Here is a 25,533-nt window from a genome sequence, read left to right as displayed (position 1 = left end):
TCTGGCATTCGCTACTCCCACTTGCACTTCCCGAGTATGTTTGGATGAAACAGACAGGAAGGGTGGATAAGGGTTGTTTATTCATTGAGCAACTCCTTAAAAAAAAAGAAAACCCAACTTTTTTGGTAATAAATGTTAAATCTTTTTCCACATGAGGTGTGTAGCCAGGAAAAGAGTGTGTGTTACACCTCTCACTCAGGGGAGGACACGCTACCAGGCAGTGCTGGGGTGCTGCCGAGCCCCTCTGTGCCCAGCCGTGCTGTGGGGAGCAGCTCTGCTCCATCCCCCCCAGCCTCAGCCGCAAGCTACACGAACCCAAGACACAGTATTTACATACCACAGGTTCCCACATCACGATGCTCCCTGGCCCCAAAGCACAAACCTGGAGCTTTAAGGGCAGAAATAAAACCACCAACCACCCAACCCAGACTGAAAGAAGACTCCAAAGAAACACCAAGGTTTGCACAGCAATAAAAAGATAGCCCTTCTAAAGAGGTCAATAAATAGGAGAACTAGAAAAAAAATCAATTGCTTTTGAGTTCAGCACATGAAGCCCAGCTCCCCCAGGGCCAGGGCTTTTACCTGGCTGCACCACTGGGTGAGGAGGGGCCAAGGACTGTGGGAACGGGGGTGCACGGAGAAACACGGCTCTTCCCCCATCAGCATGAGCTTCTCGGCCCAGGGACTTTGTATATCCGCAAAGCTGCCCCTCAGGGGACAGATGCTACTGGCCAAAACTGGTCCCTGGGTTGCCCACCAGCAGATAAACCAGGGGCATGGCTGGGGGGAGTGGCGGTAGGTGGAGGAGCGAGGGGTGCTGGGCTGGGGGCAGCCTGGGAAGGCCAGAGGCTTCAGTTCTGCCTGGTTGCTCGCTCCAGCCATTGACACGGAGGGAAAACCAGTTTCTCCTGAGACGTCTCAATTTTACAGCAAGTGTTTAAATATCTTTGAGAAGTGCAAAAATCAGCTCAGGGATGGTGGGGCATCCTCAGGAGCACCCCACTCTTCATGGGGGATGAGATGCTGGTACCCCACGCCTTCAGCCTGGCAAGGCTGCATCCTCCAGCGCTGCTCCATCCCCGTGATGGGGCAATGCCCCAGCCTCACCCCCTCACAGAAAACACCAAATTTCTTGACAAGCCCCCTCCCCCCTAAGCTTTACCTCCAGCTGGATCCCCAAGAGTCAAAAACCTCTGAGCATCTCTGCCAGAGGGCTCTTCAGCAGCCACAAAGTTTGCATTCATGTGAAAAGGAAAAATCTCTTATAATATGGATATTCAATATATATTGCAAGTCAGTTGAGGCTGAGCCAGCCGTCACCTCCACTAACATCAGGCCAGGGTGCAAGCCAGCGCCATCTCCCCAAGGTCTTGGCATAGAGGATACCCCAGCTCAGTCTCCCTGGGGACTTGGAGGGGTGGCTGCCTGTGTCCTTGCCACCCTTTAGGAAAGAAAAATGGGACCCCTGCCACGGTCCCCACCCCACCAGCTCACGGGGACGTTGTGGGCTCCCTGCTTTCAGGCTTGTCACTTTTGGAGGACTTTGGCTTCAGCAAGATGAACCTGTTGAGGAGGTCGGTGTCGGAGCTGGCCTGGGCGCCTGCATATGCCTCCCCTGGGGACAAAGCAGAGGGTTGGGTTCGCCTGGAGGAGGATGCCTTGAGGCTGGAGGAGCAGTGGCTCTTTGGTGGGGGACAGGGATACTCACCAGTGTAGCTGGAGGACTCAGCCATGTTCTGGGAGCCAGTGATGTGGTGCCAGTAGGCACTGCGGGGCAGCATGGTGGTGGGGGTGCAGGGGTAGGAGAAGTGCTCAGTGCCCTTGTTCAGCAGCTGCAGTGGATGAGAGGAGGGTGAGGGTGACACAGGGTGCCCTGCGCCCACCCAGCTGCATCCCTGGGGTGGGCTGGAGCTCACCCTGACGTTCTTCTCCATCTCCAGCAAGACCCTCTTGTGCTGCTCGGCAATGGCCAACGTGGCACTGTGCACACGCTGGTAGATCTGCTCGCCCTCCTGCGTCTGGAAGGTGTAGAGACCTTCCCCCGCATCACACATCCTGCAGGGACAGAACACTGGGTGTCATGACGGTCCCCAAGCTGAGGGATGATAAAAATATCCCCACTCAGGTAGCCGTTGGCCCGGCTCCCCACACTTTAAGTGTTGTCCCTGCGTTCCCTCTGTGGTGCTGAGCTGAGCCCTGCTCCAGCACCAAACCTCCCCGGCTGTAGGGCACCTTATGTGGGCTGTGGCCAATACTCTGGCATCACGCCTGCCCTGGGGTGATGGCAGCGGGGTCCCCTGGTGCACCCAGCAGGATGAAGGCACCCAGTGGTGGTCTCCATCCCAGTGAAGGTGATATCTCACCGTCCGGCCTCAAAAGTGAAGCGGGTGGCATCACGCCCATAGCGGCGCAGGGAGCAGAGGGGCCAGGAGACCAGCTTCACGCGGGGGTTGTGCGAGTCCCAGAGGTAGATGTTCTCATGAGTGATCTGCAGCTTGCACTCGCCATAAACGTCCAGGTTGGGGCAGGGGAGGAGGAACACGTTGAACCGGTCTGGATAGGGGAAAAAAAAAAATAAAAAAATAAAATAATTAAGGGGGGGCGTAGCGAGGCCAAGCCCCGAGCGAGTGCCCTGCTGCCACGTGCTCACCCGTCTGCTCGCACTGCACGCCGGGCGCCAGCAGGTCGGGCTCCCCCAGGCTGATGTCGTTCAGGCGGGCACCCAGGCACTCCACCGACAGCGTCTTGTACCACTCCTCGGCCTCCAGCTCTGCAAGGCACCACGGCAGCCCCTGGGCAACCCTGGCCAAACTGGGGTGCCCCACCCAGCACCCTCAGCCCTGCTCCCCTGAGCGCTGCTCCCTACCCGAATCGCAGGTGAAGGTCCGGGCGGAGTCATCAGTGAAAACGATGGCCACGGCCTGTCTCTTGGTCTCCTTGGGCAGCCGGGTGATGCACTTGACATTGCTGATCTCAGTCACCTGAGGAGGTGGTGAGGGGCGGGGAGGAAGGGTGGGAGATGGAGGAAGGTGTCACTGAGGTCTGCACCCAAACCCAGCCTCACTGCATCCAGACCCAGCTGCTGCACCCAGACTTGGCTGCCGTGGCGCCCACACCCAGCTTGTCGCACCCACAACCGGCTGCACCCAGACCCTGGCTGCTGCACCCAGACCTGGCCACTGTGTCACCCAGACCCCAGCTGCACCCAGACCCGGCCACCGTGTCACCCAAACCCCAGCTGCACCCAGACCCCAGCTGCACCCAAACCCCAGCTGCACCCAGACCCCAGCTGCACCCAGAGCTGGCCACCGTGGCACCCAGACCCCCGCTGCACCCAGAGCTGGCCACCGTGGCACCCAGACCCCAGCTGCACCCAGACCTGGCCACCGTGGCACCCAGACCCCAGCTGCTGCATCCAGACCCTGCTGCACCCTACTGGAATGCACGGGGTGCCAGGCACCCAGCTCCAGCGTGGCAGGTTGAGGTGAGGAGGGGTCCTCTCTGGGCTGAGCCCCAGCCACGGGGCAGCCCCCCAGCCCCCCCTGCAGCGCTGCCCTCACCTTGGGGCACCCGCGCAGGCACGCCGCCTTCTCATCCGGGTACTTCTCCAGGCGCTGGGGCCCTTTGCTGGAGGATTTCCGGAAGACCAGCCAGCACCGGCGGTAGATCTGCCGGACAGAGCGTGCCAGTGGCTGCCACCGTGAGCGTGGGGGACCCCATCCCCACCCTGTCCCCGTGTTCCCATCCCCTTCCCCGGGACCCCTGCCCTCTCCTGATGACCCTGCTGGCCTGGGGACAAGAGGGGTTGCTGGGGATGGAGATATCCCGGTCTGCCATCATCCCTCCACCCTGACCAACGCTAATTACAGAGCTCAATAAACGAACATGCATGAGGCTCCCACAGGGATCCTCATCCCGGTGTCTCCCTGTCCTCTGTCCCCCAGCCCCTGCAGGGGTAGGGGATGGCCCCCAAGCCTATTCCACCCCCTCAAGCCCGCTCCCTCTTTGTTCTCCCTAATTAGCGCGAAATTACCCAGCATGCTCGCTGCTGCCAGCTCTGAGCGATGGAGACAGGCGACCAGCCCCCCTGACCCCCCACCTATGGGTGCTGCACTCCAGCTCCCCCCTAACTCACACTCACCAGTGTGTGTGTCCCCCAGTGTGGGGCATCCCCAGTGCCAAAACTGGGAGCAGAGGGAAATTGAAGGGAGTGGGGGTCGGGGCTCAGGGACCTCCCCAAATCACCAGAGTGACCCATGTCCGGTGCAAGCAGCCACCTGGCACAGGACCCAAACCCCTGGGGCTTCTAGGTGAGATGGGTATCAACAAGTGGTCTCTCTCCCCACATCGCTGCAGCTCTCAAAATGCCACTTATTCAACCCAAAACCACGGTGCAGGTTGCTGCGAGAGGTAATGTAGCCAAGTCCCCCAGCCAATGTCGCTTCTAGCAGCAACTGGCACCCCAAACCCATGGGTGCCTCCCCCTCTCATTCCCCAAGACCCCTACTCACCCCCAGCTTCTTGCTCTTCATCCTTACATAGCCTTGCTTGATGATGTCGTTAAAATTTGTCGCCATGGCGATGGCCCGATGGGGTGGGGGCTCTTTTGGGAGGGGGGGGCTGCCTTCACCTTCGCCCCCCCCTCTCCATCCTCTTCCTCTGCCCCCCCCTGCCTCACTGCCACCCCTGCTTGGTGCTAGCAGTGTCCCCCATCCTGGCTGGAAAAGAGAAATGACAGATGAACGGGTGACATCTTCTTCCTCCTCCTCCTCTTTTTCCTCCTCCCTTCACTGCCTGAACCATCCAAGTGGAACAGTCCGGTGTTAACCCCTGCCAGCGCGGTGTGCCAGGCTGGCATGCACAAGTGCTCCCCCTCATTAGCCCCAAAATATGTTCCAGGGGACACCTGACTGGACCTCACCCATGGGTCTCCATCACCTCTCACACAGCCCCTCCTTCCTCCCAGACTGCTCACTTGGGCAGCAACACGGTGTCAGTAGGGTTCAGTGTTAACGACCTCGTGCCTGGCCAGGGCAGTTCTGCCACGGGCGGCTGTGGCACTGGGTGCCAAAGGCACCCCGGCTCCCAACCTCACATCCCTCGGTGCAACCCAGCCTCCCTCCAGCCCCAGCGTGAGCTCAGCCTTGCTCAGCCTGGTCCCCCCGCCTGTCCCTGGGCACCAGGATCAAGTGGGAACCAGGTTCCTTTCCCAGCTGGAAAAAATCCCCTGTAGAAGGCAGTAACCCAGGGAACAGGATGGGGCCATCCCCAGGGATGCCAAGGGTGCAATCACCTCCACGGCCTCTCTGGGTGCCACAGGATGGCTTTTCCCTGCCAGAGCCAGCCTGGCCCGAGTGCCCGGGACCCAGTCCTGCGGCACCAGGGGCTGCTCGGGGGGCGATGGGAGTCAGGACAGCACCTCAGGGGCCCTTCGCTGTCGGGACAGGGACTGGGCCAGCGCTCACCTCTGCGGGCAGCATCCCCGCATCCCACCCCACCCCATCCCCTCCATTCCAACACCCCCACCCCACGCATGAGAGCACTCCAAGGGAATTCAGAGATGCCGGGGGGCCACCTCCTGCCTCCCTAACCCAGCTCACCCCCCAGTCTGTCACCTGAGACCCCCCACCCTGGGCCCCCCCCGACCCTCCATCACCCCCCGGCTCTGCTGCTGTTCCCATCCCCTTCCCCGTTCCCCCCGCGCTGTGCCCCACGGCACTCGCCACCCCGAACCTCATCCCAGCCCTGTCCCCCCCTTACCGCCTCCGCTGCAGGCGCCGCTCGGGCGGCTCCGCTCCGGCTCCGCGGCGCTGCCAGCCCGGAGCCCCGCCCGCCCCCGGCCCCGCCCCGGTCCCCCCGCCCGGTCCCCACCCCGGGCTGCCTCCTCCGGCCCCGCGAGCCCGGCCCAGCCCAGTCCCAGCCACGCCGGCCGCCTGGAAAAAAAGGTTCCTGCCTGCACATCATTAGGCTTCAGAGTGAACGCCCCGCGGCGGCTGCCTCGGGCCGAGCCGTGTCCCGGGCTGTCCTTTGCCAGGCGTCTCCTTGTCCTCGTCCCCTCCTCTGCGCCCCTCCCAAAACTCCGCTTTTCGAGAGCCCCCACCGAAACCGCCTGTGCGCACCTCCACACCCGTGGACTCAATTTGTTTGGCCATAAAAAAAAAGAATAATTGTTGGAAATAAAAGGGTATTGGAAAAAAAAAGAAACCCACGAGAAGCAAAGAGCCATGCTTTCAGCCAATCAATTAAAAGGCAGAGTGAGGAGATTAGCTCATTGAAATATTAATTTTTAATGAGGTTGTGTCTGAGCTCCTCCAACACCTCACGAGGCCCCATGCTGCAGGCACTGAGGCACTCAGCACCCACAGGTGAGCACCCCTGCGCCTCCCCAGGGTGAGCATTCTTGCTCCTGTGGGTGGGCATCACTGCACCCACCAGTGACCACCTCTACATCCACAGCTGAGCACCCCTGCACCCATGGGTGAGCATCCCTGCACCTCCCCAGGGTGAGAACCTCTGCACCCACGGGTGAGCATCCCTGCACCTCCCCAGGGTGAGCACCTCTCCACCCACGGGTGAGCACCTGCACCTCCCCAGGATGAGCACCTCTCCACCCACGGGTGAGCATCCCTGCACCTCCCCAGGATGAGCACCTCTCCACCCACGGGTGAGCATCCCTGCACCTCCCCAGGATGAGCACCTCTGCACCCACCAGTGACCACCCTTGCACCCATGGGTGAGTACTCCTGCACCCACGAGTGACCACCTCTGCTCCCACGTGTGAGCACCCCTGTACCTCCCCAGGACGAACAGCTCTGCAACCACAGGTGAGCACCCTACACCTCCCCAGGGTGAGTAACTTTGCACCCATGGGCAAGCACCCCTGCACCTCCCCAGGGTGAGCATCTCTGCCTCCATAGGTGAGCGCTCCTCCACATCCCATGGGTGAGCACCCCTGCCTGCTCACCACAACCCTGCAGACAAAGGCACCTCTGTGGCCACAAGCACTGATGGCCACCGTGCAGCCCCCACTTCTTGCTTCTCAGGTACGGGCTTCACCCAGCAGCTGTGCTCATCCCCACGTGTGAGGGCAGAGATGGCAGCAGGGTGACACCAGCAGCCACACAGCCCTGTGTGTGGCTTGTGGGGAGATGCCACATTTCCCTAACAGCATCCTTCTCCACGCTTCCATGTCCAGCCAGAGCAGCAGCCCACCACCACCACAGCCTGGGCCTCTCTGGGCTCTTTACTTAGAAAAAAAAATCATATACAAATACATACATATATATAATATACATAGAAAAATGTCGGTAGGAGAGTGTGGCTGGCTGCAGGGCTTGGTACCTCAATCTGCCCTGTGCTTCCTCCTCTTAGGCTGCTCAGGGATGATGGCTTTAGTGGCCACATCTGTGTCCCAGGAGATGCCAGTGGCCGAGGAGCATTGGATACTGTCCGAAAGGCAGTGGGCTTGGAGCATCCCTGGCCAAATTCCTCCTCACTGCTCCATGTTTCAGTTTCCTCAACCATACAGGCACTTGTACGCAGACGTCTCCACGGTGGTGGCACCTGGCCCTGGGCTCTAGGGCACCTGGATCTGCAGGTCCTCATCCTCGTCGGGGTCGCTGGTGCCGTCCCCAGTGTCGTCGGGGCCGAAGCGGGCGCTGCGCATCTTGCCGAAAAGCGGAGTGCTCTGCTGCCGCCGCAGCCTGACCAGAGAGAGCTGCCAGGGTGGGGGTGGCGGGACACAGCCCCAGGGGGACACCGAAGCCAAGCCCGTCCCCCTGCACCCCTACAGCACAGCTGCACCCCATTGGGACCCCACAGAAAGCTCCCACCAAGCCCTGGATGCAGGATCGGTCCCTCCAGCCCAGGGCTGGAGCTGGGCTGGGGAGCCCTGGGTGATGTTTGGCACCAGCAGGTCACCAGCTACAACTGTCCAGAACTGGACACTGCCACGCTGGGCACCTTGGACCCAGCCGAGAGGGCAGAGCAGGGAGAAGACATCCCCTTAAATCGGAGCTCCCCCCAAAATACCCAAGCTCCCATTCCCAGGAGTCTGTGGTAGTTTTAGCTTCTCACTCGCCCTCACATTAAAATTTCATCAATGAAAATTTATAAGGCAAATTTGAAATCAAAAGGCCCAGGACCTGGTTGGATCTGACCAGTTTGCTGTGTTTTACTGGAAAGCATGCATTATTTAAGAACGAGTGCATCGGGAGGCTGGAGCGGGGGAAGATGAAGCCTCCATTATTCCTCCATGATTTAATGGAGATGTCCCAATAAAATAAAGGAAGATTATAAACACAACCTCCCCTGCGCCTCCCGGAGATGCAGCATCGATCTCTCCTGGCCATTTCAGCTTTTTACTGCTGGAGAGGCAAAGCAAGGCCAGGGGAAGTTTTTCAGGGCAATAAAACCCACCTCCTGCCTTCCCAAACTGGTGTGGGATTTCCAGAGTCTGCACTGGGTACCAGCAGATGAAACCCCAAGCAGTGTGAAACTGGACTGTACTGGTCTATGGGCAGCCTTGTGCTGATTTAACTGGGAGGTGAATGCCATACAGCTTGCAGGGGGGTGAAGGCTATTCCAAAGATGGTTACAAACCCTTTCCAAGGATGTTGGAGGCACTTTGGCCATGCTCAGCCTGGGGTTCAACCAGGGAGATGCTGTTTTGAGGGATGGTGGCAAGGAGAATATTATCCCAACCCCCAGGCCCTGCTGGTCCCCATTGTGATCCCCCCTGGTCCCCCGCTCACCGGGACTGCAGATGCTCCAGCTGCACCTGGAAGCTCTCGCTCTGCTCCGTTTGCTCATCCAGCGACCGCTGCAGCTTCCGCGTCTGGTTGTGGGCCTCATCCAGCTGTGCGATAGAATGGGGCTGTCGGCAGCTGTGGAGGGAGCAGAGCTGCCCACTCTGACCACCTCCACCAGCACGAGCTTCCCCACCTCATCCTCAGCTTGGGCCAGCTCCTTCTTCAGCTCCTCCACCCTCAGGCGCAGCTTCTTCACCTCGCCCTCGTGCTGCTCCACACGGCGGTTGGCATGGGCCAGCTCAGCCATCTTCTCCTGGTACTGCTTCTTCAGCTTGGTGTGGATGTGCTTCAGGTCAGCCAGCTCCTGCAGTGGACACAGGGTGGGGATCTGAGTGGGTAAGAGCCACCTCCACGGCTGGGTGCGCTCTTTGCCCTCCCCAGGGACCTTTCCCCCACCCCACTTCATGACGGAGGTGCTGATGGAGCAAGGACAGAGTCACTACCACTTCCTAGATTAAGGGCGGTGGCAGAGTTTGGGCTTGAGGAGGTCCTGAGGGATGCTGAGCCCCTGCTGAAGTGACAGAGTCACCCAGGGAGGGGGTGGCAGGGCACAGGACCACCCCCATGGCACCTTGTTCTTCTCAAAGAGCTCGCCCTGGATGGTCTTGAGGTCGGTGTCCAGGGCACTGGCTGTCTGGCGCCGCTTGCGAGCCAGCACTTCCTCCAGGTCCTCAATCTGCGCCCGCAGCTTCTTGTTCTCACGCTCCAGGTTGAGCTTCTCTGTCTCCAGTCGCTCCCGCCGGCCCCACTCAGCTGCATTCTCTGCCTGCAGCCGCTCCATCTGGGATAAGAACATGGGGTGGCTGGGACGAAGCAGGGTACCCCCTTGCCATTCCCTTTGTCCCCTGCATTGGGGTCAGCCTCACCTCTGCACGCAGCTCAGCCAGCTTCTTGTCCATGCTGGAGCGAGCACCCAGCTCATCCTCCAGGTCCTCGGAGATGCGCCCTAGCTCATCCTGGTGGATCTCCTTCAGGATGTTGAGCTGTAGGGGGGTGTCACACAGTGCTCAAGGCAGGGACTAAGCACCCACTCTGCACCACCTGAGCCCTGCCTGCACCCACCCACTCAACATCTGCAGATGGACCAACTGGCTGAACAGCACTCATTAAGACCCTAAGACCCTTAATGAGCACCCTGGAGTTGGGGAGTGGCTGTAGATCACCATGTCTACCCACTAGGACATACCACCCACCCGGAGATACGCCACCCTCTCGGGCACCCCTGGTCTGCAGGCACCTCACTCACCTGCTTCATCACCTCCTGTTTGTTCTTGTTGAGCTCCTCATACTTGATCTTCCACTGGCTGAGCTCACCCTCCAGCTTCTCGATGTTCTTGCTCAGTGCCAGCTTGTCCCTGGGGAGAGGCAATGCTGGTGAGAACCGCCAGGACCCCATGGGACATCCCACCCTAGAGGGGGCTGGGCTGGGCTGGCACCCTGCAAGGATGACACCCAGAGCACTCACTCCCGCTCCTTGAGCAGTACTTTTTGAGACTCATCCAGCCTCAGCTTCAGAGCGGTGACTTTGGTGGCATCCTCTTCCATGACGCTGACGTCTTCCCAGAGCAGGCGGCTCCGCTCCTGGCGGCTGAAGGAGGCCCGGGGGCCCCGCTGCTCCCAGCTCTCATCCTGCTTGCTCGTCAAGATGTTTTCCATCAGCTCCAGCTCCTGCAACGCCATGGGTGGCCCAGCACGGGAGACAGAGTCACCCATGTGTGAGGGGGCGGCCCTGGCTTCTCACACCTTACAGCACCCAGCCTTCGCCCCACAACCAAGAGCAACCCTTCAGCCAGACCCAGCAGAACCCCTTCGATCCCAAGGGATGATCCGAGGCTGACAGAGAGGGACCTGTCATCCCGCAGGAGCCCCCATACTTCACCAGGTTCTGCTGCTGGCTCCCTACCTCACTGGAAACTTGGGATGAGAAAACACCAATTTATTACACTTATCTGTCCGTGACCACTATGTGGTCTATGTTCTACCAGGCTCCATGAGTGTACGGTAAATGAGCTGCAGGGCTTTTCTGGGGACAGGACATTCCCAGGGACTTAGCGGAGAGCCCACAGAGGATGCTCAGATTAGGTTCAGATTTGCCTCTTAGCAGCCATGCCAACAGGTGGACAGAACTGGCACAGCGTGGCACCCTAAGTGGTGACTTATGCATCATGACAGAGCCGATGGCAGCAGAGAGGGCAGCTGCAGGATCTGGAAGCATTCCTGGGCTGGCTCTGGTGCCCCTGCCTTCCTCCTCCTTTCAGCACAGACCTCTGCCAGAAGCCCATACGGACACCCTGACATTCAACCCATCGCTGGGAGATGCCACAGTCCCCTGTACCAGCACACTGACTTTTGCCTAACACCTCCAAAGGGAAAGCATCAAGAAAGGGACTGTGTGAGTGCCAAGGTGATCTCAAAAGCATGGGATTGTGAGGATCCTGGCTCCTCCGCGCTGCTCCAAGAGGGGTCTGACCTCCAACGCTGCTCTGAGAGGGGTACAAACCCACCACATTGCTCAAAGAGGGGTATGACTCCCTGCCATGCTGCTCCGAGAAGGGTCTGCCCAGGGCTCCCAGGAAGGGACTCCACGGGCACCCGTGGATGCTGCCAGGAGTGAGAAGCACCCCATGGCCCCCACCAGACCCTCCCCACATCCTCACCTTGGCTTTTTGGGGTGCCTCAGCCCCCACATCCCGCACAGGCTCCCGCTCGGGGTCAGCCTCTCCCTCCGTCCCGTCGATGCTGGGTGGGCTGCTGGTGCTGGGTTGGCTGTGAAGCCGTGCCGGCGGGCGCTCCTCTGGCCGGTCACGGTCACGGCGCAGCCCAGCCAGCTCCTTGGTGAGGGCTTCGAGGCGATGCCGCAGTTGCCGCACCTCTTCGCGTGCCCGGTTGCGCTCAGCCCGCACTTTACTCCATTTCTCCCGCCAGTTGGCCGTGCAGTCCGACCACCATCTCATCGTCTTCTCCATCTGGGCTGCCCGTGCCCGCGCCTCCTCCAGCTCCCGCAGCCGCAGCTCCTCCCGCCCTTCCCAGTCCCCTTCCAGCAATGCTGGAGGGGGACCGGGTGAGGGTGTCCCGCTGGGGGGTGACGGGGAGGGCTCGGGGGCCAGCAGAGCCAGCAGCGAACCCCCCGGCAGCGGCGGGGAGCCGGCCAGGCGCGAGGCCCCACTTTGGCTCATGGTGGGTCTCCTCTAGGGCATGGCCATCACCGTCAGGGGACCTGTGGGAGACAGGAGGGGTCAAGGGGTGCCAAGGGGCTGCAGGAGGTGGCTGGAGGGAAGCGGGGGCACAGCTGCTGGTTTTGGGGGAAGCACACTGAGTGACGATGTTGCAGGCACGGACCTTGGTCAGGTCCTTGGTGAAGACTCTTCTTGATGTCCCTAGCTGGGTTCCTAACAATGACCCCAGTCAGAACCCCAATGAAGACACCAATTAGGTCCCCACTGAGGACCCTGGCAAGGTCCTTGGTGATGGTCACAGCAGGGTCCCCAGTGAAGACCCCGGTGAGGTCACCAGCGAGGACCACAGCCCAGTGCCTGGCCATCAGCACCTTGCCCCAGCCTGGCACTGCAACAGGCATCAGCCCGGTCCGGGGCACCTCTGCCAGCGCACTGGAGGCACCGATGGCTATGTGTCACCCAGGTATATGATGCATGAGATCATCTGGATGACCTTATTTGCAGGCCTCCAAGATGGTCCCTGGTGCTGTGGCAGGGGGAGCTGGCTGCATCACGACAGCTCCAGCAAGGGTTAAAGCCTGGATCCGGCGCCAGAGAGGCAGGAACAGCTCCAGAAGAAGAAACAGAGCTGCTGAACCGACGTGGCAGCAGGATGCGTGCAGAGGCAGCCGGACGTGTGCTCTCCAGTGATGCCGCAACAAAGGCCGGCGCTGACCGCCTACATCCCGGCCTGGACCTCACACCCCGGCTTGGCCAGGCGGGTAAACCGCTCAAGAAAACCTTAATGGGAGGCTGCTGTGCGCCCTAATGGGATAAGTACAGAGTCTGGCAGCCGCCAGCCCACAGCTTCCCAGTAGGTTTTTGGGATGGTGCAGCCCGGATCCATCACCAAAGTCGGCCGGGCTATGAATGTCAGTGCTGGAGCAGCAAGAACATCGCCCGATGGCAACTGTGAGCTTGGCACGGAGCGGGGAATTCATTTCTCTGACAATATTCTCCAAAACGGTGAAGTTTTGGTAAAACTCTGAGGCGAGGCTTAGCCCATGCTCTCCTGCTGCCTGCACGGGCAGCTGCTGCCCCGAGGAGGGAACCCGGGTCCTGGCAGGACCTGGCACCAGCAGAGCCCCCGCTGCTCTACAACTCCTGCGAGCACGTATGGAACACGGGTAACCCTGGGCACCCATGCAGAGCACGCGTGGAGCGTGTATGGACCACGGGCCCCCTGGGGCACCCATGCAGAGCATGAGCAGAGCCCATATGGACAACGGACACCCGTGGGCAACCACACAGAGCACATGTGGAGCAGGTACGGACCACGATCACTCCTGGTCACTCATGCAGAGCACGCATGGAGCACGTATGGATCACAGCCACTCCTGGGCACCCATGCAGAGCACGCATGAAGAACATATGGACCATGGGCACCCATGCAGAGCATGCATGGAGCACGTATGGACCACAGGCACCCCTGGGCACCCACGCAGAGCACGCGTGGAGAACGTATGGACCACGGGCGCCCCTGAGCACCCATGCAGAGCACGCATGAAGGACATATGGACGATGGGCACCCATGCAGAGCATGCATGGAGCACACATGGACCACGGGCACCCCTGGGCACCCACGCAGAGCCCGCGTGGAGAACGTATGGACCACGGACGCCCCTGTGCACCCATGCAGAGCACGCATGAAGGACATATGGACCATGGGCATCCATGCAGAGCATGCATGGAGCACGTATGGACCACAGGCACCCCTGTGTACCCACGCAGAGCCCGCGTGGAGCCGCGGCCCCGCAGCTGCACGCCCACCCCGCAGCGCCCCCGCGCCGCCCGTCCCGCTCTGCCGGAGGGGCGGAACCTCCCGCCCCCCACGCCTCCCCATTGGCCGCGGGCGCTGCCACTCTTCGCTCCGCGCCTCCCCATTGGCTGCAGCGCCTCCCCATTGGCTGTGGCGCCCCCACTCGGCCGCCACCGGCGCCGCGCCCCGTCCCTCGGGAGCCGCCGCATTCCTCCGCGCTTCACCGCCCCGTCCCGCACCGCACGGCCCCGGGACGGCCGGCACCGCCCCGCACGGCCCCGCACGGCTCGGCACGGGGCCGCCCGGCTTAGCCCGTCCCGGCACAGCCTCTCCTCTGCCCCCCCCGCAGCTAAAGTTCCCCGCGAGTTCCCCGGTGCCGCCGGTGCCGCGTCCCGCCTGCCCCGTCCCGCTCTCTCACCGGTGTCGGCGCAGCGGTGCAGGAGCCCTCGCGGGCCGGGGCGCTGCCGGCCGAGTCTCCTCCTCCTCCCCCTTCTCCTCCTCCTCCCCCCGCGCCGTTCCGCCCCCCGCCCGCGCCCGGAGGGGCCGGTCCCGCCGCCGGGACGGGGCGGTGGGCGCGGGTGCTGCCTCCCGCAGGGGCTTCAGCGCTGCTTTTTCGGCACGGAGAGTGCTCGTGTGTGCGTGTTTGCACGCCTGGCTTGTGTTCGTGCGGGCTTTCCCCGCGTGTTTGGACGCGGGAGGCCGTGCACGGTGATGCACACGCGTGGAGGTGGGGGTTTGCACGCGGGGGTGGTCGCTTGCGGGTGTTTCTGAAGGCTTTTTTAATGTGCCGATGGGTTGCACGCATCTGTGTCGAGGAGAGCGTGCACAGGGGTGGTTGTGCACAAAAGTATGGCAAGTTTTTTACACCGGCATGCTGGCGCCCAAGTGTGTCACATGCAAGTATTTGCACGCAGGAGGTTGCACGCTGCTTTTCTGAAGGCGTTTCTACGTGCCTGTGGTTTGCACACAAGTGCCTGTGCCAAGGAATGCGTCGTGCACAGCAATGCCTGTGCACAAATTTATTGCAAGTGTTTGCACAGGCCTCCTGGGCCACAAGCGTCTCACACGCAAATATTTGCACGCAAGGGGTTTGCACGCTGCTTTTCTGCAGGCGTTTTTACGTGCCTGTGGTTTGTACATAAGTTCCTGTGCCGAGGAGTGTGTGCACAGCAATGCCTGCACGCAAACCTATTGCAAGTCTTTGCATGCTGGGGCACAAGTGTCTCAAACACAAGTATTTGCACTCGAGAGGTTGCACGCTGCTGTTTTTGCAGGAATTTTTATGTGCCTGTGGTTTGCACGGAAATGTCTGTGCTGAGGAGTGTGAGCATGGCAATGCCTGTGCACGAACCTATTGTGTCACAAGCGTGTCACATGCAAGTATTTCCACGCCGAGAGGTTGCACGCTGCTGTTTGCACGCAGTGGTAGTTGCTTGCAGACCAGCACAGGAGCAAGCTTGCTTGTGGTTGTTTGCACACCAGCGTGGCGCATAGCGGGGCTCGCACAGATGCACGCTCACACGTAGGCACACTCAGATGCATCTGCATGGGTTTTGCATGCAAGAATGTGAGCGCACAAGTGTGATGCACATGGAGCTGCGGCTGCCAGACTTCAGCTCGGCCCTCTGCTGCTTCCCAGCCTGGGTCTCTTCAGGGTTTGTGTACTCGTGGAGCCACTGGTGCCATGGTGACAGGGTGCCAGTGCCGGCTGCCAGGGCCTGACCCTTCTTCTCTGCGGCCCTGGCTGCTTCTGCTGGATTGACATCACTCCGCTCCAAGTCCAGCAGTAGGAGGCTGAGCAGCCGGGGGTGGGAATGGGGCAGCCCCACTCAAGGATCCCCATGGGTGAGTGGGTTGGACGGCCATGCAGCGCTGCCCACCATGCACATCCCAGTGCTGGCTCGGTCCTGCTGCTCCCGACCAAGCAGCAGAGTCCCAAACCACCATTTCCCTCCTTATATTATTCCCTTTGCTGGATGCTTTTCAGCTGCAAACTTGGGAAATACAAGCAACTAAAAGGATTTGTTTTCCATGGGACATGGAATTGATACCATGGGTCACCAACATCCTTTTCTCCCCCAGCATCAAGCAAAGCAGGTAAAAATAAATCAAACTAAAGCAAAACTGCAAATGCCCATGCATGTTCTCTCCAAGCCTAGTACTTTTCCACTGGAAACAACACCAAAAAGCTGGAGGTGGAAGATGCTTTTGCTCTTCCACACCCCTAACCCTGCATTTTGCGCTGGGGAAGTCGGTAAAGTGGTTTTGCAGGCGGTTTGGCCAGAGCTGCTGGTGTGTGCCGGTTGGGGTTTCAATCCACTCCCAGCACTAAAACCAGGCTTTGAAAGCCAGCAGTTTTTTCCATGTCTTTACTATTTGCTTGAACATGCACGTCTTGGTGACACCAGCAGGTTCAAGGATGCATTGCAGCATCCTGGTTTCTGGTTTTTGCCCTTGCAAAAATCAAACCTCCTTGGCCTGGGGCATGTCACCTAAGGACGTGAATAGTTACCCATCTCTGTGGTCCATGGACCATTCTCCTGGCACCCTTCTCCTCAGGCTCTGGGTTTCCAGCCTGGCCCAAAGCGCTTGTCCATGCCCAGCTGAGCTGCTTAAATCCACAAGGTGACTGACCTTGTCAAGCAATGGACTAATGTTATCTCTGGCCTTCCTTTTTCTGCTAACATAGTTTAAAAAGCCCCTTTTGTTGTCCTTCACAATACTGGCCAGCCTGAATGCTAATAGAGCTTTGGCCACACAAATTTTCTCCCTACAGTTGTGGAGAACATCTCCGTTGTTCTCCTGTGTCACCTGTCCTTGCTCCCAGTGTCCGTATGCTTTCCTTTTCCACCTGAGTCCTAGCAGCAGATCCTTGCTCAGCCACGCTGGCCTTCTGCACCCCTGGCTTGACTTCTCACACTTACCAAACTGCCTCGTCGTGATGCTCCTGCCTTGGTGGCACCACTGTGGTGGCAGTGCTGCTGTAGCAGCTGGCTGGGCTGCTCTGCATGGGAGAGCAGAGGTTGCTGGTGAGCTGGCGATGGAGAGAATTTTATTAGAGGCAGAAGTTTAATTATATCAGATACTCCTGGAGAGCAGTTTCACAAAATTGCAGCCATCTGCCTTGTCCTTGGGATTTGTTGGTGCTGGGGATGCTACCCCTGTCCCGGTCCCTCACCAAGCTGTGAGAAAAAGAGTAACCAAAAGGAAATTTAAAAGCTCTCTTGATTTAATCTGCTCATCTGCATACGAACACTTCCTTTTCTGCTGCCCCAGCTGCTCTGTAGGCAGAGCCGGAGTGGCTGACTCCACCGTGGTGCCGCTGACACCGAGAGCTGCTCCGTGCCCAAGGTAGGGACTTGGCTGGACTGAGGAGGGGGTGCAGGGGGCCATTGTGGCACTGGGGGCTCACTGGGGTGCTGAGCTGCTCTTCACAAAGGTGAAACCCAGGCGAAGTGACACCTGTACCCAGCCATTTCCAGAGGGTGCAGAAAGGGAACGATGCCCTCTCTGGCTTGGTGGCAGCAGGGATGGCGTTCGGCATTGCTGGGCAGTGCCAGGCAGCAAGGGCAGGCAGGGAAAGTGACCACATCAGATGCCCTGCGTATCCGAGGGTTGCATCACTGAGAAGTAAAAGCATTATTTATTGCAAGACATCCTAAAGGGGAGGTAGTGGCTGTCCTTTGCCAGGGGCCAGCCTGTGCAGGCAGCCTGCACTGCACTGCTGCTCCTGCAGTAGGAAGCTCCGGCCATGCTGGCCATCTCCAGCCTCAGCTCCTCGAAGCATCAGTTCCATTGCTGCATCCAGTGAGACCATTTGTGCATCGGGGTTGCACATCAGGGTTGCATCTCTCCCCAGCTGCTTTCGGTGCTGGTGGCATGACCATGGTGGGCATCATTGCTTTGAGTGGCACTGGGTGTGGCATTGCAATGGATGGAAATCTTGCTGCCAGCTGCCTTCCCCTCACCCTGTGCCGGGCACGCTTCCTCCTCCCCTGTTCTGAGCTGGTGCCAGCGTGCCCTGGCACCATGGTGGAACATGCTGGCAACCCTTCTGGTTTGCAGGCTTCTTGCCAGGCATTTGCAACTACAGACCGGGATGGCAGCGAGGTCCAACTCCCAGCTGGGGTGGGGGGAAGGCAGAAGCTTTGCCTCTGTGGTTTTACAACCTTAATGGTAAAACGGATGCAAAGGACATCCTGCACCCTGGTTTCTATGGCAAACACTCTCCTGCTCACCCTGCACTTTCTTCCACTGCCACCACAGCTACTTGGTGCTTCTGGGCTCGGGCTTTGCCACCGCAATGGCTTTGGTGGGACTTGGGTGCTGGAGGAGAGGAAGCTGCTAGGGCTCCATCCTCATCCTGCAGGTGGCATGTGGGAAAGGACTGAGGTCCTGGGGAATATGAGTAGGGGCTCCGGGGACCTGCCCAGGTCCTGGGTGTGTTTTACAGGAGACGACCATGGTGATGACCAGCCCGCTGCTCATTGCCCTCATCCTCTGCCTCACTGCCTTCGTCCTGTGGGCTCAAGGTAAGGACGTCTCCCATCCTGGCATTGGCTTGGGAGCCTTCGTGGCCGTTCAGGGCCCCTCAGGATGGAGCGAGATGGGGAGCGGGGTGGGGTGCTGTATGCCAAGGCTTAGCTCCCAAAATGGCTCTGTCAGAGCTGGAGGAGATGGAGAGCGATGTGGATACCCTGGACAAGGAGCTGCAGCAGGGCTGCAGCACAGCCATCCACGCCAGGGACAGGTAAGTACTGGCTCTTGCCCCACTGCCTGGGGCCCCCCACGGTCCCCCCAGAGCTGGATGGGCCGGATGCTGCTGCACTCTGCCCCAAACACCCTCCCCATGCAGGTTAAAACAGTTGGAGGAGAACCTGGCCCGGCAGGAGAAACAGAACTTCACAGGCAGCATGATCGAGGCCTACGTGTTCAAGTTCATGCCTGAACACTTCAGAGGGTTAAACCTCAGCAGCAGGATGGTTCGTTCCCCCTTCTCCCATGCTGCTGGGGCTATTCCCAGGGGATGCTGGCACCTCCCTGGCCCCTTCTGTCCCTCTACCAGTGGAAGGTGCCGGCAAGGATGCTGGGGTGGCTGACACTTGCCCACACTGAGTTTCACCATCCTCCACGTACGCTTTATGGCAGCAAAACCTCCCAAGTTGTGGCTCTGCCAGGGTGCCCCAGGCAGCTGGAACTGCAGGTCCCCAGCAGTGTGGCTGGGATAAGCCTTGGGGTTCTAAAACTGGGGGGGAGTCTGCAGCCAAAAGCCATGATTTCCATCCTGAAGCTCTTCTAATTTATGAAAAGGGAAGCCCTGGTCCCTACTTCCTTGTGGTGGGAAGGGAGGGGGAAACTGCAGTGTGGAGCACCTGGGGCAACTTCCCCATCCCCGTGCAAGGGGGTGAGTGAAGCTCGGCGCCACATCCCCAGCCACAGGCTGCTCTGCCAGGTGTCCCACCACCCCGTTCCAAGGTCCCTTCCTGCTGAGCAAGGTAGGTTTTGCAGACAGGGGAGCCTGCCTGCCAGCTGGGAGCCTCGGCTCAGGACTTGGGAGCAGAGAACATCCAGAGGAACCCACCAAAGCATGAAATCCCACTGGGAAGGCATCTTGGCGTGATTCCATCTGCACCCTACTTGCCCCACCACAAGGCTGGTAGGACAGATGTGCCCACCCATGGATGATGGATCCCCCAGACCACAGCCTTCCCGTGTGCTTCACTCTGGGAGGGCTCTGATGTTAAGATAAGAGCAGCTGCCATATCTGAGCATCTGCAAGCACCGCAGCTGGGGTGGAGCTGTTGCCCGGGCGGGGGGATGCCGTGGGGCCATGCTGGTGACTGAGGTGGCTGTGTTAGAGGGGGGCAGCCGGGGCAGCATCCTCACCCTCATCCACACCCCCCGAGCTGGCCAAGCGTGGGGCAACCAAACCCACCTCTCCACTGCCCACTGCTGCAGGATAAGAAGACAGGTGGCAGGAGGTTCAGGCACACCATGAATTTCCCAGTGGAGCTTGTGGAGGGCATCCAGGCATGGCAGGTGGAGCAAGAGCTCGTCTGCATCTACGTCCACAGCCCCTGCATCTTCCAGGTGATATGCAGGTCCTTGCATGGACACCCTGAGCATCCTTGGCTAGCAGGATGCCTACTCAATCACCTATGCCCCAATGAGATGCTTGGGGTGGGTGGGATGTCCTGGGGATCCAGGACTCTCCTCACAGGCATCCCAGCTCTTTGCAGGATGCCCACAACAGCTCAGTGCTGAACAACGACATCCTGGGAGCCTTCCTGCAGAGTGGGCCTGTGGCCGGGCTCAGCCGCCCTGTGGAGATCAAGTTCTGGCATGACATGGAGCTGGTGAGCAGGGCTCCACCATGGGCACAAGCTGGGGATCCCCAGCACCAGAGCCTCCCTTGGAGTTGGGGAAAAAGAAAGGGCACCCTCTTTGCATTGGGACCAGAAGGTTTCTGGGGTCCCCAGGGAGCAGAGGGTCCCCAGGTCTCCCCCTCTGTCCTCTTTTCACTAGGATGCCTCCAATGCCACCTGTGTCTTCTGGCAGCCTGGAGATGGTAAGTGTGGCTGCAGCCAAGACAGGAGCAATGCCAGCTTGGTGCCACCTCAAAGGCATCACCTGACTACCTCCTAGGCAGCCCTAGCAGGGCTTGATGTCCCCTTGATGTCCCTGTCCCCTGCCCCCTCTTCCACGCTCTGACAGCAGCTCTCCGGCAGGCGCAAACAGCACAGGCAGCTGGAGCAGAGAGGGCTGCGAGACCACGCACGGGGAGGGCATCATTATCTGCCACTGCAACCACCTCACCTACTTTGCCGTCCTGCTGGTACACAGCCCTCCTCCCTCCTTCCCTGTTCTTCTTTCCTCCTTCCCTTTTCCACCTTCCCTCCTTCCTTCTTCCTCCCTTCTTCTTCCTACCTCCATGATTCTTCCCCCTTCCCTCCTTTCTGTGTCCTCCTTCCCTCCTTCCTCTTCCTCTTCCTCCCTCCTTGCCTCTTCCTCCTTCCTTATTTCCCTCCTTTCCAATTCTTTCTTCTCTCCTTCCTCCTGCCCTCCTTCCGTCTTTCTCCTATTCCCTTCTCTCCATCCTTCTTCCACCTCCTTGCAGGTGTGGGTCTAAGTGGGTGTATGGGGTGTCCTGCAGCAGAAGGGACCAAGGGGGTGGTTTTGCAAGGGACCCCTACATTCCCAGCAGGTGGGTGCTGCTGTGAGTGCTGCCCCGGTTCACCCCCTCCATCTCCTCTCTGGCAGATCCCAGCAGGTGCCCTGAGCCCAGCCCAGCTGGCATCACTCACCTACATCAGCACCATTGGCTGCTCCCTCTCAGCTGCCGCCATCCTCTGCACCCTCGCTCTCTGCTGCTTCTTCAGGTAGAGCTGTGCCGTGCCATGCCACACTATGCTATGCAGTGCTGTGCCATCCAGCAGGCACCCACCCCACCGGCACTCCCTCACCTCCCCACTCTTGCAGGCGGTGGCTGAAGGACAACACGACCAGGATCCACATGCACCTCCTGGCCGCGCTGCTCCTGCTCAACTGCAGCTTCCTGCTGAGCACACCACTGGCCGCTGGCTCTGAGGGGCTCTGCCAGGTCGCCGCTGCCCTGCTACATGCAGGTCTTCTCTGTGCCCTGGCATGGATGGCTGCTGAGGCCTTCCACCTCCTCCTCCTTCTCGTCAAGGTCTACAATATCTACATCCAGCACTACCTTCTCAAGCTCTGCCTCTTCGCTTGGGGTGAGTAGGCAGCCCCCCAGCCCTGCCTGCTCGTGGCAAGGCTGCCCTGGCACAGCCACGCACAGCCTCCCCCTGTCCCCACAGGTCTGCCCATGCTGGCCGTGGTGGCTATTTTTGTCTTCAAGAGGGATACATATGGGTACCACAACATCAGCTCCTCTGAAGGCTACAGGAACATGACTACGTGAGTGAAAAGGGCTGTCAGCTCCCTGCGCACCCTGGGCACCCCATAGACCCCAGGCACAGCATGCACTCTGGGCACCCTGGAACCCTGAGCACAGCATGGACCCCAGGCACAGCATGGACCCCAGGCACAGCATGCACCCTGAGCACCCCAAGCACCCGGGGCACAGCATGGACCCCAGGCACAGCATGCACCCTGGGCACCCTGGAACCCTGGGCACAGCATGGACCCCGGGCACAGTATGCACCCTGAGCACCCCGAGCACACCATGCGCCTTGGGCACACCAAGCTGTCTGGACATGCCAGACACCTCATGCAGCCATGGCACTCCAGGCACACAGGGCCAGGGCCAGCAGGAGCCAGCCAGAGCTCTACCAGGTGTCACTTTTTGGTGAGCCCAGCTCTGCCGGCTGCCCAAACCCACTGCCATGCCCCTCCCGTGCACGGCTCCTTCTCAGAGGTGCCCCTTGTCCTCAAGAGAGTCCCCTCCACCAGGTGCTGGCTCACCAGCCAACCAGCCCATTACGCTACCATCTGCTGTGCTGGCCTCATCCTGCTCTTCAACACGCTGGTGCTGGGGAGGGTGATGATAATACTGTGGAGGATCCAGCGGCAGAAGGAGCAGGCAAGAAAGGACTGGGTGACAGTGCTGGTGCTCACCTGCCTGCTTGGCACCACCTGGGGCCTGGCCTTCTTCAGCTTCGGTGTCTTCCTTGTGCCCCAGCTCTACCTCTTCACCATCCTCAACTCCCTGCAAGGTTGGTGGGGACAGAGGTTTTTTTGTGGGGACAGGCATCCTGTGGTTTGGGAGCAGCAGGGTCCTTGTCACCTTCCTGCTCCTCACAGGGTCTTGGTGCACCTGTGGCAGTGACCATGTTGCCACCCACCCACAGGTTTCTTCATCTGCCTCTGGTACATCACCCTGCACCGCCAGAGCAAGCTGGGCTCTGTCACCAACACCTTCAGATGAAGCGCCCTGATGCCAGGGTGAAGGGCTGTGAGGGGAGCTTGGGGGCTGCTCCCTGCAGACCAGCGTGGTGGCATCCTTTGGGCTCGACAGCCAGCGCTGCTGCGGATTTCTTCAAGGGAAGTGTTTGGGCTGCAAAGTTGGATTTCTGGGTGGTGGGAGCTGCCTGTTGCGGGGGGGCTGCAGCTTGGGGTCCCCCGGGTACTGTGCTCCCCTGGGGACCCTGGCTTTCACAGCCCCTCCATTGGTAACCAATGCTGACTTCTTCTGCTGAAGGCAGACACTTCTCTTTAGAGGCACCTTTTAACTGTCGAGGCGGGTGTCCCCCACCAGCGGAGGAGCTGGTCTCTGTCCCCTCTGCCCCACGGCAGCAGAGCCAGCAGCCACGCTCTGCCCTGTCATTAGGGAAGGTCCCACTAGATGGCACGAGGATTTCAAAGATGGTCCCAGCTCTGGACTGTGCACACGGCTGGACTGCTCAGCAGCCACAGCAGCCTCTGGTGGTGTCGGTTGCCTGTAACTAGTTCTGGTTAGCACTGCCAGTTAGCGGTGCCGATCAGCAGTGTCAATTCGCGGTACAGAGGAGCCCTTTGACAGCTGGGAGGGGACAGCAGGAACCAGCCATAGCTCTGCCAGGTGTCAGGTGCCAGCTCTGCTGGCTGCCTGAACCGAGCCCGCTTGGGGAGCTGCCACGGTGCATCTCGCAAGAGACAGCCAGAAGCAAGTACTCTTTGGCAACATCCTCCCAACCCATTTGGTGCTGGCATGGCTGCAGACTGGCGAGTGTGGCTGAAAGGTTGTGGCACCCTCAAGCCCCCCTGACCCCGGGTTTTCACCCAAAACAGCACCCCACCCAAAGCCCCTCTGCTTGCCCCAAAGCCAGCATGAGGATGGAGCCCTGGGTTGGTCAGCAAATGGGTAAGCAGGTCTTGGCTTTGCATCGGGTGGATGTGCTGGAGTGGAGGAGAGGGTGGGAAGTGAGTAAGAGAAAAGGTAACTCAGCTTTCCTCTGTCTCTCACTTATGAAGGCAGCCCCCAAGCATCTCCAACATGTCCAAGCACATTATCGGGGTTTAAGCAGTCCATCTTGTAGGAAATAAATAGTGAGGACAAATTGCGGGGATTAAAACTATTGCTTGGAGGTGGCGAGTCAGCCCTGAGCCTTTGGTACATCCCCATCAACCAGGCTTAACCCATAACTGCACCCAGGGTTTTGCTTTTCCTGAGATTTTGGAGCTGGGCATCCCACTTTCCCTGCTGGGATGGAAAGCAGCATCACAGAACTATGATGCTGGCATGGCCGCAAATCCACCTGTGGTGGCAGAGGGGTCCCCATGCTTGTACCCTGCGGGATGTGCCAGTGAGGTGCCATTTGATGGTGGTGCTGCATCTTTCTGGTCTGGTGGCAAAGGACCAGGTATCGCCAAGCGGCATCTTGGGGCAACACACTGCCTGTCTCTGCCTTGCTGTGCCGCTCTGCTGAGCAGTGTTTCCCTTTCTGGCTACTTCCCAGCGCCTTGCTCTGGGCAGCAAAGGAAGCTGCTGGCTCTTGTTCTTTGTTCTGTGCACAAAGGGCAGCCAGCGCCGCAGAGTTTCCATCCCTCCCGCCGGTGGCCAGGACAAAAGATTGTCCTGGCACCATGGTGCCCCCGGCTTGCGGGTGCACTCCCGCCGCATGGCGATGAGCTGTGCATGTCTCATTGCTCTGGTGGCTGACTTCAGCTCTAAAATTAAGTAGCCTGGGGGTTTGGTGGGGTGCCAAGTACCCAGTTTGTCACCCCATGAGCACCACAGTGGGAGAGTCACATCCCAGCTGTGGCAGCTCCATCCCCCCAGTTGCTCTTGGGAGGTGCTTTCTGTGCCCCTTCCTCCCCTTCTCAAGATTTTGGGGCTTGCCATGTGAGTCATGCATATGCACCAACGCCTGTGCTGAATACACCTTGTTCCGGTATCCGGTGGTGGTGCTGCTTGGAAAACAATCGCTTGGTTGGTTGCCTCCCAGGAGCAGGAACACGGCTTTGGCAGAGCATGGTGGTCCTTGGAGAACTGAACCTGTTGTTGGGGACCAGTGGGACGTGGTGGTCTCCAGGGAGCTAAGCCCATTGTTGGGGACCAGTGGGACATGGTGGTACCCAGGGAGGTGAGCTCATTGTTTGGGACCAGTGGGACTTGGCAGTCTCCTGGGACCTGAGCCCGCTTCTGGGAGCGTAGGGTGGGATCCCACGTCCCATCCACCCCCATGTCCCTAGCCCTGGGGCACCAGAGGCAAGAGAATGGGGAGCTGGCCCATCTAACCTCACCAAGGAGAAATAATCCTATTTACCTTTCCCAGCATCTTATCAGGCAGGAGGCTGGTGTCGAGTTGCTGGGGGGGGAGGGTGTGTGTGTGTGTGTGTGTGCTGTTCTTTTTTTCCCCAGGAAAGGCAGCTTGACATCACTGCGATGCCTTCCCACTCCAACGCCAGCCTCAGCCTGAGAGGCAAAGCTCTGGAAATACTGCAGATCCTTCAGATTTTGGGGAAACAAGCAGCCAGGCAAACGACTAAATCCATTGAGGTGGGGTGGCCGGGACAGACCTCAGCTCCATTTTGAGATCCAACTTTACAACTTGGCTGCCAGGGAGTAGACAGACCGGTTCCCATATCCAGTGGGAGCATCCTCACCCAATGTTTGTGCAAATACCCCCAGGGATCCATTTTCCCCAGACTTCCCTGACATCAGTGCAGGTTTATTTGCAGAGCCGAGCCTAAACAAATAAGTCGGGTTTATTGCTCTCTCTACAGTTGCGCTTTACAGCCTTGGCACCTGGTGAGTCACTGTTATCGTTGCCACCTGATGTGGAATACCCAATAG

The 25,533-nt window shown here is 59.6% G+C and overlaps 3 protein-coding genes across 6 annotated transcripts; 1 reads left to right on the top strand and 2 right to left on the bottom strand.

Moving 5' to 3' along the window:
- Positions 1–61: 61 nt before the first annotated feature.
- On the bottom strand, positions 62–5,831 carry DOK4 (docking protein 4). Its single transcript, XM_054078650.1, has 9 exons — positions 5,761–5,831; positions 4,512–4,718; positions 3,561–3,668; positions 2,867–2,981; positions 2,651–2,770; positions 2,364–2,553; positions 1,917–2,055; positions 1,709–1,832; positions 62–1,615 (listed from the first exon to the last, which is right to left on the bottom strand). Exons 2-9 carry the CDS (start codon positions 4,575–4,577, stop codon positions 1,491–1,493), a joined length of 987 nt encoding a protein of 328 aa, XP_053934625.1. The 5' UTR covers positions 4,578–4,718; positions 5,761–5,831; the 3' UTR covers positions 62–1,490.
- Positions 5,832–6,593: 762 nt separating this feature from the next.
- CCDC102A (coiled-coil domain containing 102A) lies at positions 6,594–14,276 on the bottom strand. The gene is made up of 9 exons (XM_054079193.1): positions 14,203–14,276; positions 11,468–12,027; positions 10,276–10,478; positions 10,057–10,165; positions 9,677–9,793; positions 9,382–9,591; positions 8,944–9,114; positions 8,754–8,857; positions 6,594–7,703 (listed from the first exon to the last, which is right to left on the bottom strand). Exons 2-9 carry the CDS (start codon positions 11,984–11,986, stop codon positions 7,577–7,579), a joined length of 1,560 nt encoding a protein of 519 aa, XP_053935168.1. The 5' UTR covers positions 11,987–12,027; positions 14,203–14,276; the 3' UTR covers positions 6,594–7,576.
- A 2,777-nt stretch (positions 14,277–17,053) lies between these two features.
- ADGRG5 (adhesion G protein-coupled receptor G5) lies at positions 17,054–23,317 on the top strand. Of its 4 annotated transcripts, XM_054078287.1 has the most exons (13): positions 17,054–17,135; positions 18,238–18,316; positions 18,450–18,534; positions 18,640–18,766; positions 19,743–19,874; positions 20,024–20,140; positions 20,310–20,352; positions 20,513–20,619; positions 21,045–21,163; positions 21,264–21,529; positions 21,614–21,713; positions 22,209–22,471; positions 22,607–22,823. In XM_054078287.1, the coding sequence occupies exons 2-13, from the start codon at positions 18,247–18,249 to the stop codon at positions 22,681–22,683; spliced, it is 1,506 nt and encodes a 501-aa protein (XP_053934262.1). In that variant the 5' UTR covers positions 17,054–17,135; positions 18,238–18,246; the 3' UTR covers positions 22,684–22,823. The 4 variants fall into 4 exon arrangements, with proteins under 4 accessions (XP_053934262.1, XP_053934263.1, XP_053934264.1 ...); XM_054078288.1 differs by lacking the exon at positions 22,209–22,471 and having other exon boundaries at positions 22,607–23,317; XM_054078289.1 differs by lacking the exon at positions 19,743–19,874.
- The last annotated feature ends 2,216 nt before the right edge of the window (positions 23,318–25,533 follow it).

Source organism: Cuculus canorus, chromosome 13, assembly GCF_017976375.1.
Source record: "Cuculus canorus isolate bCucCan1 chromosome 13, bCucCan1.pri, whole genome shotgun sequence".
NCBI classification, from domain to species: Eukaryota; Metazoa; Chordata; class Aves; order Cuculiformes; family Cuculidae; genus Cuculus; species Cuculus canorus.
This window is presented reverse-complemented; position numbering and strand designations above follow the sequence as displayed.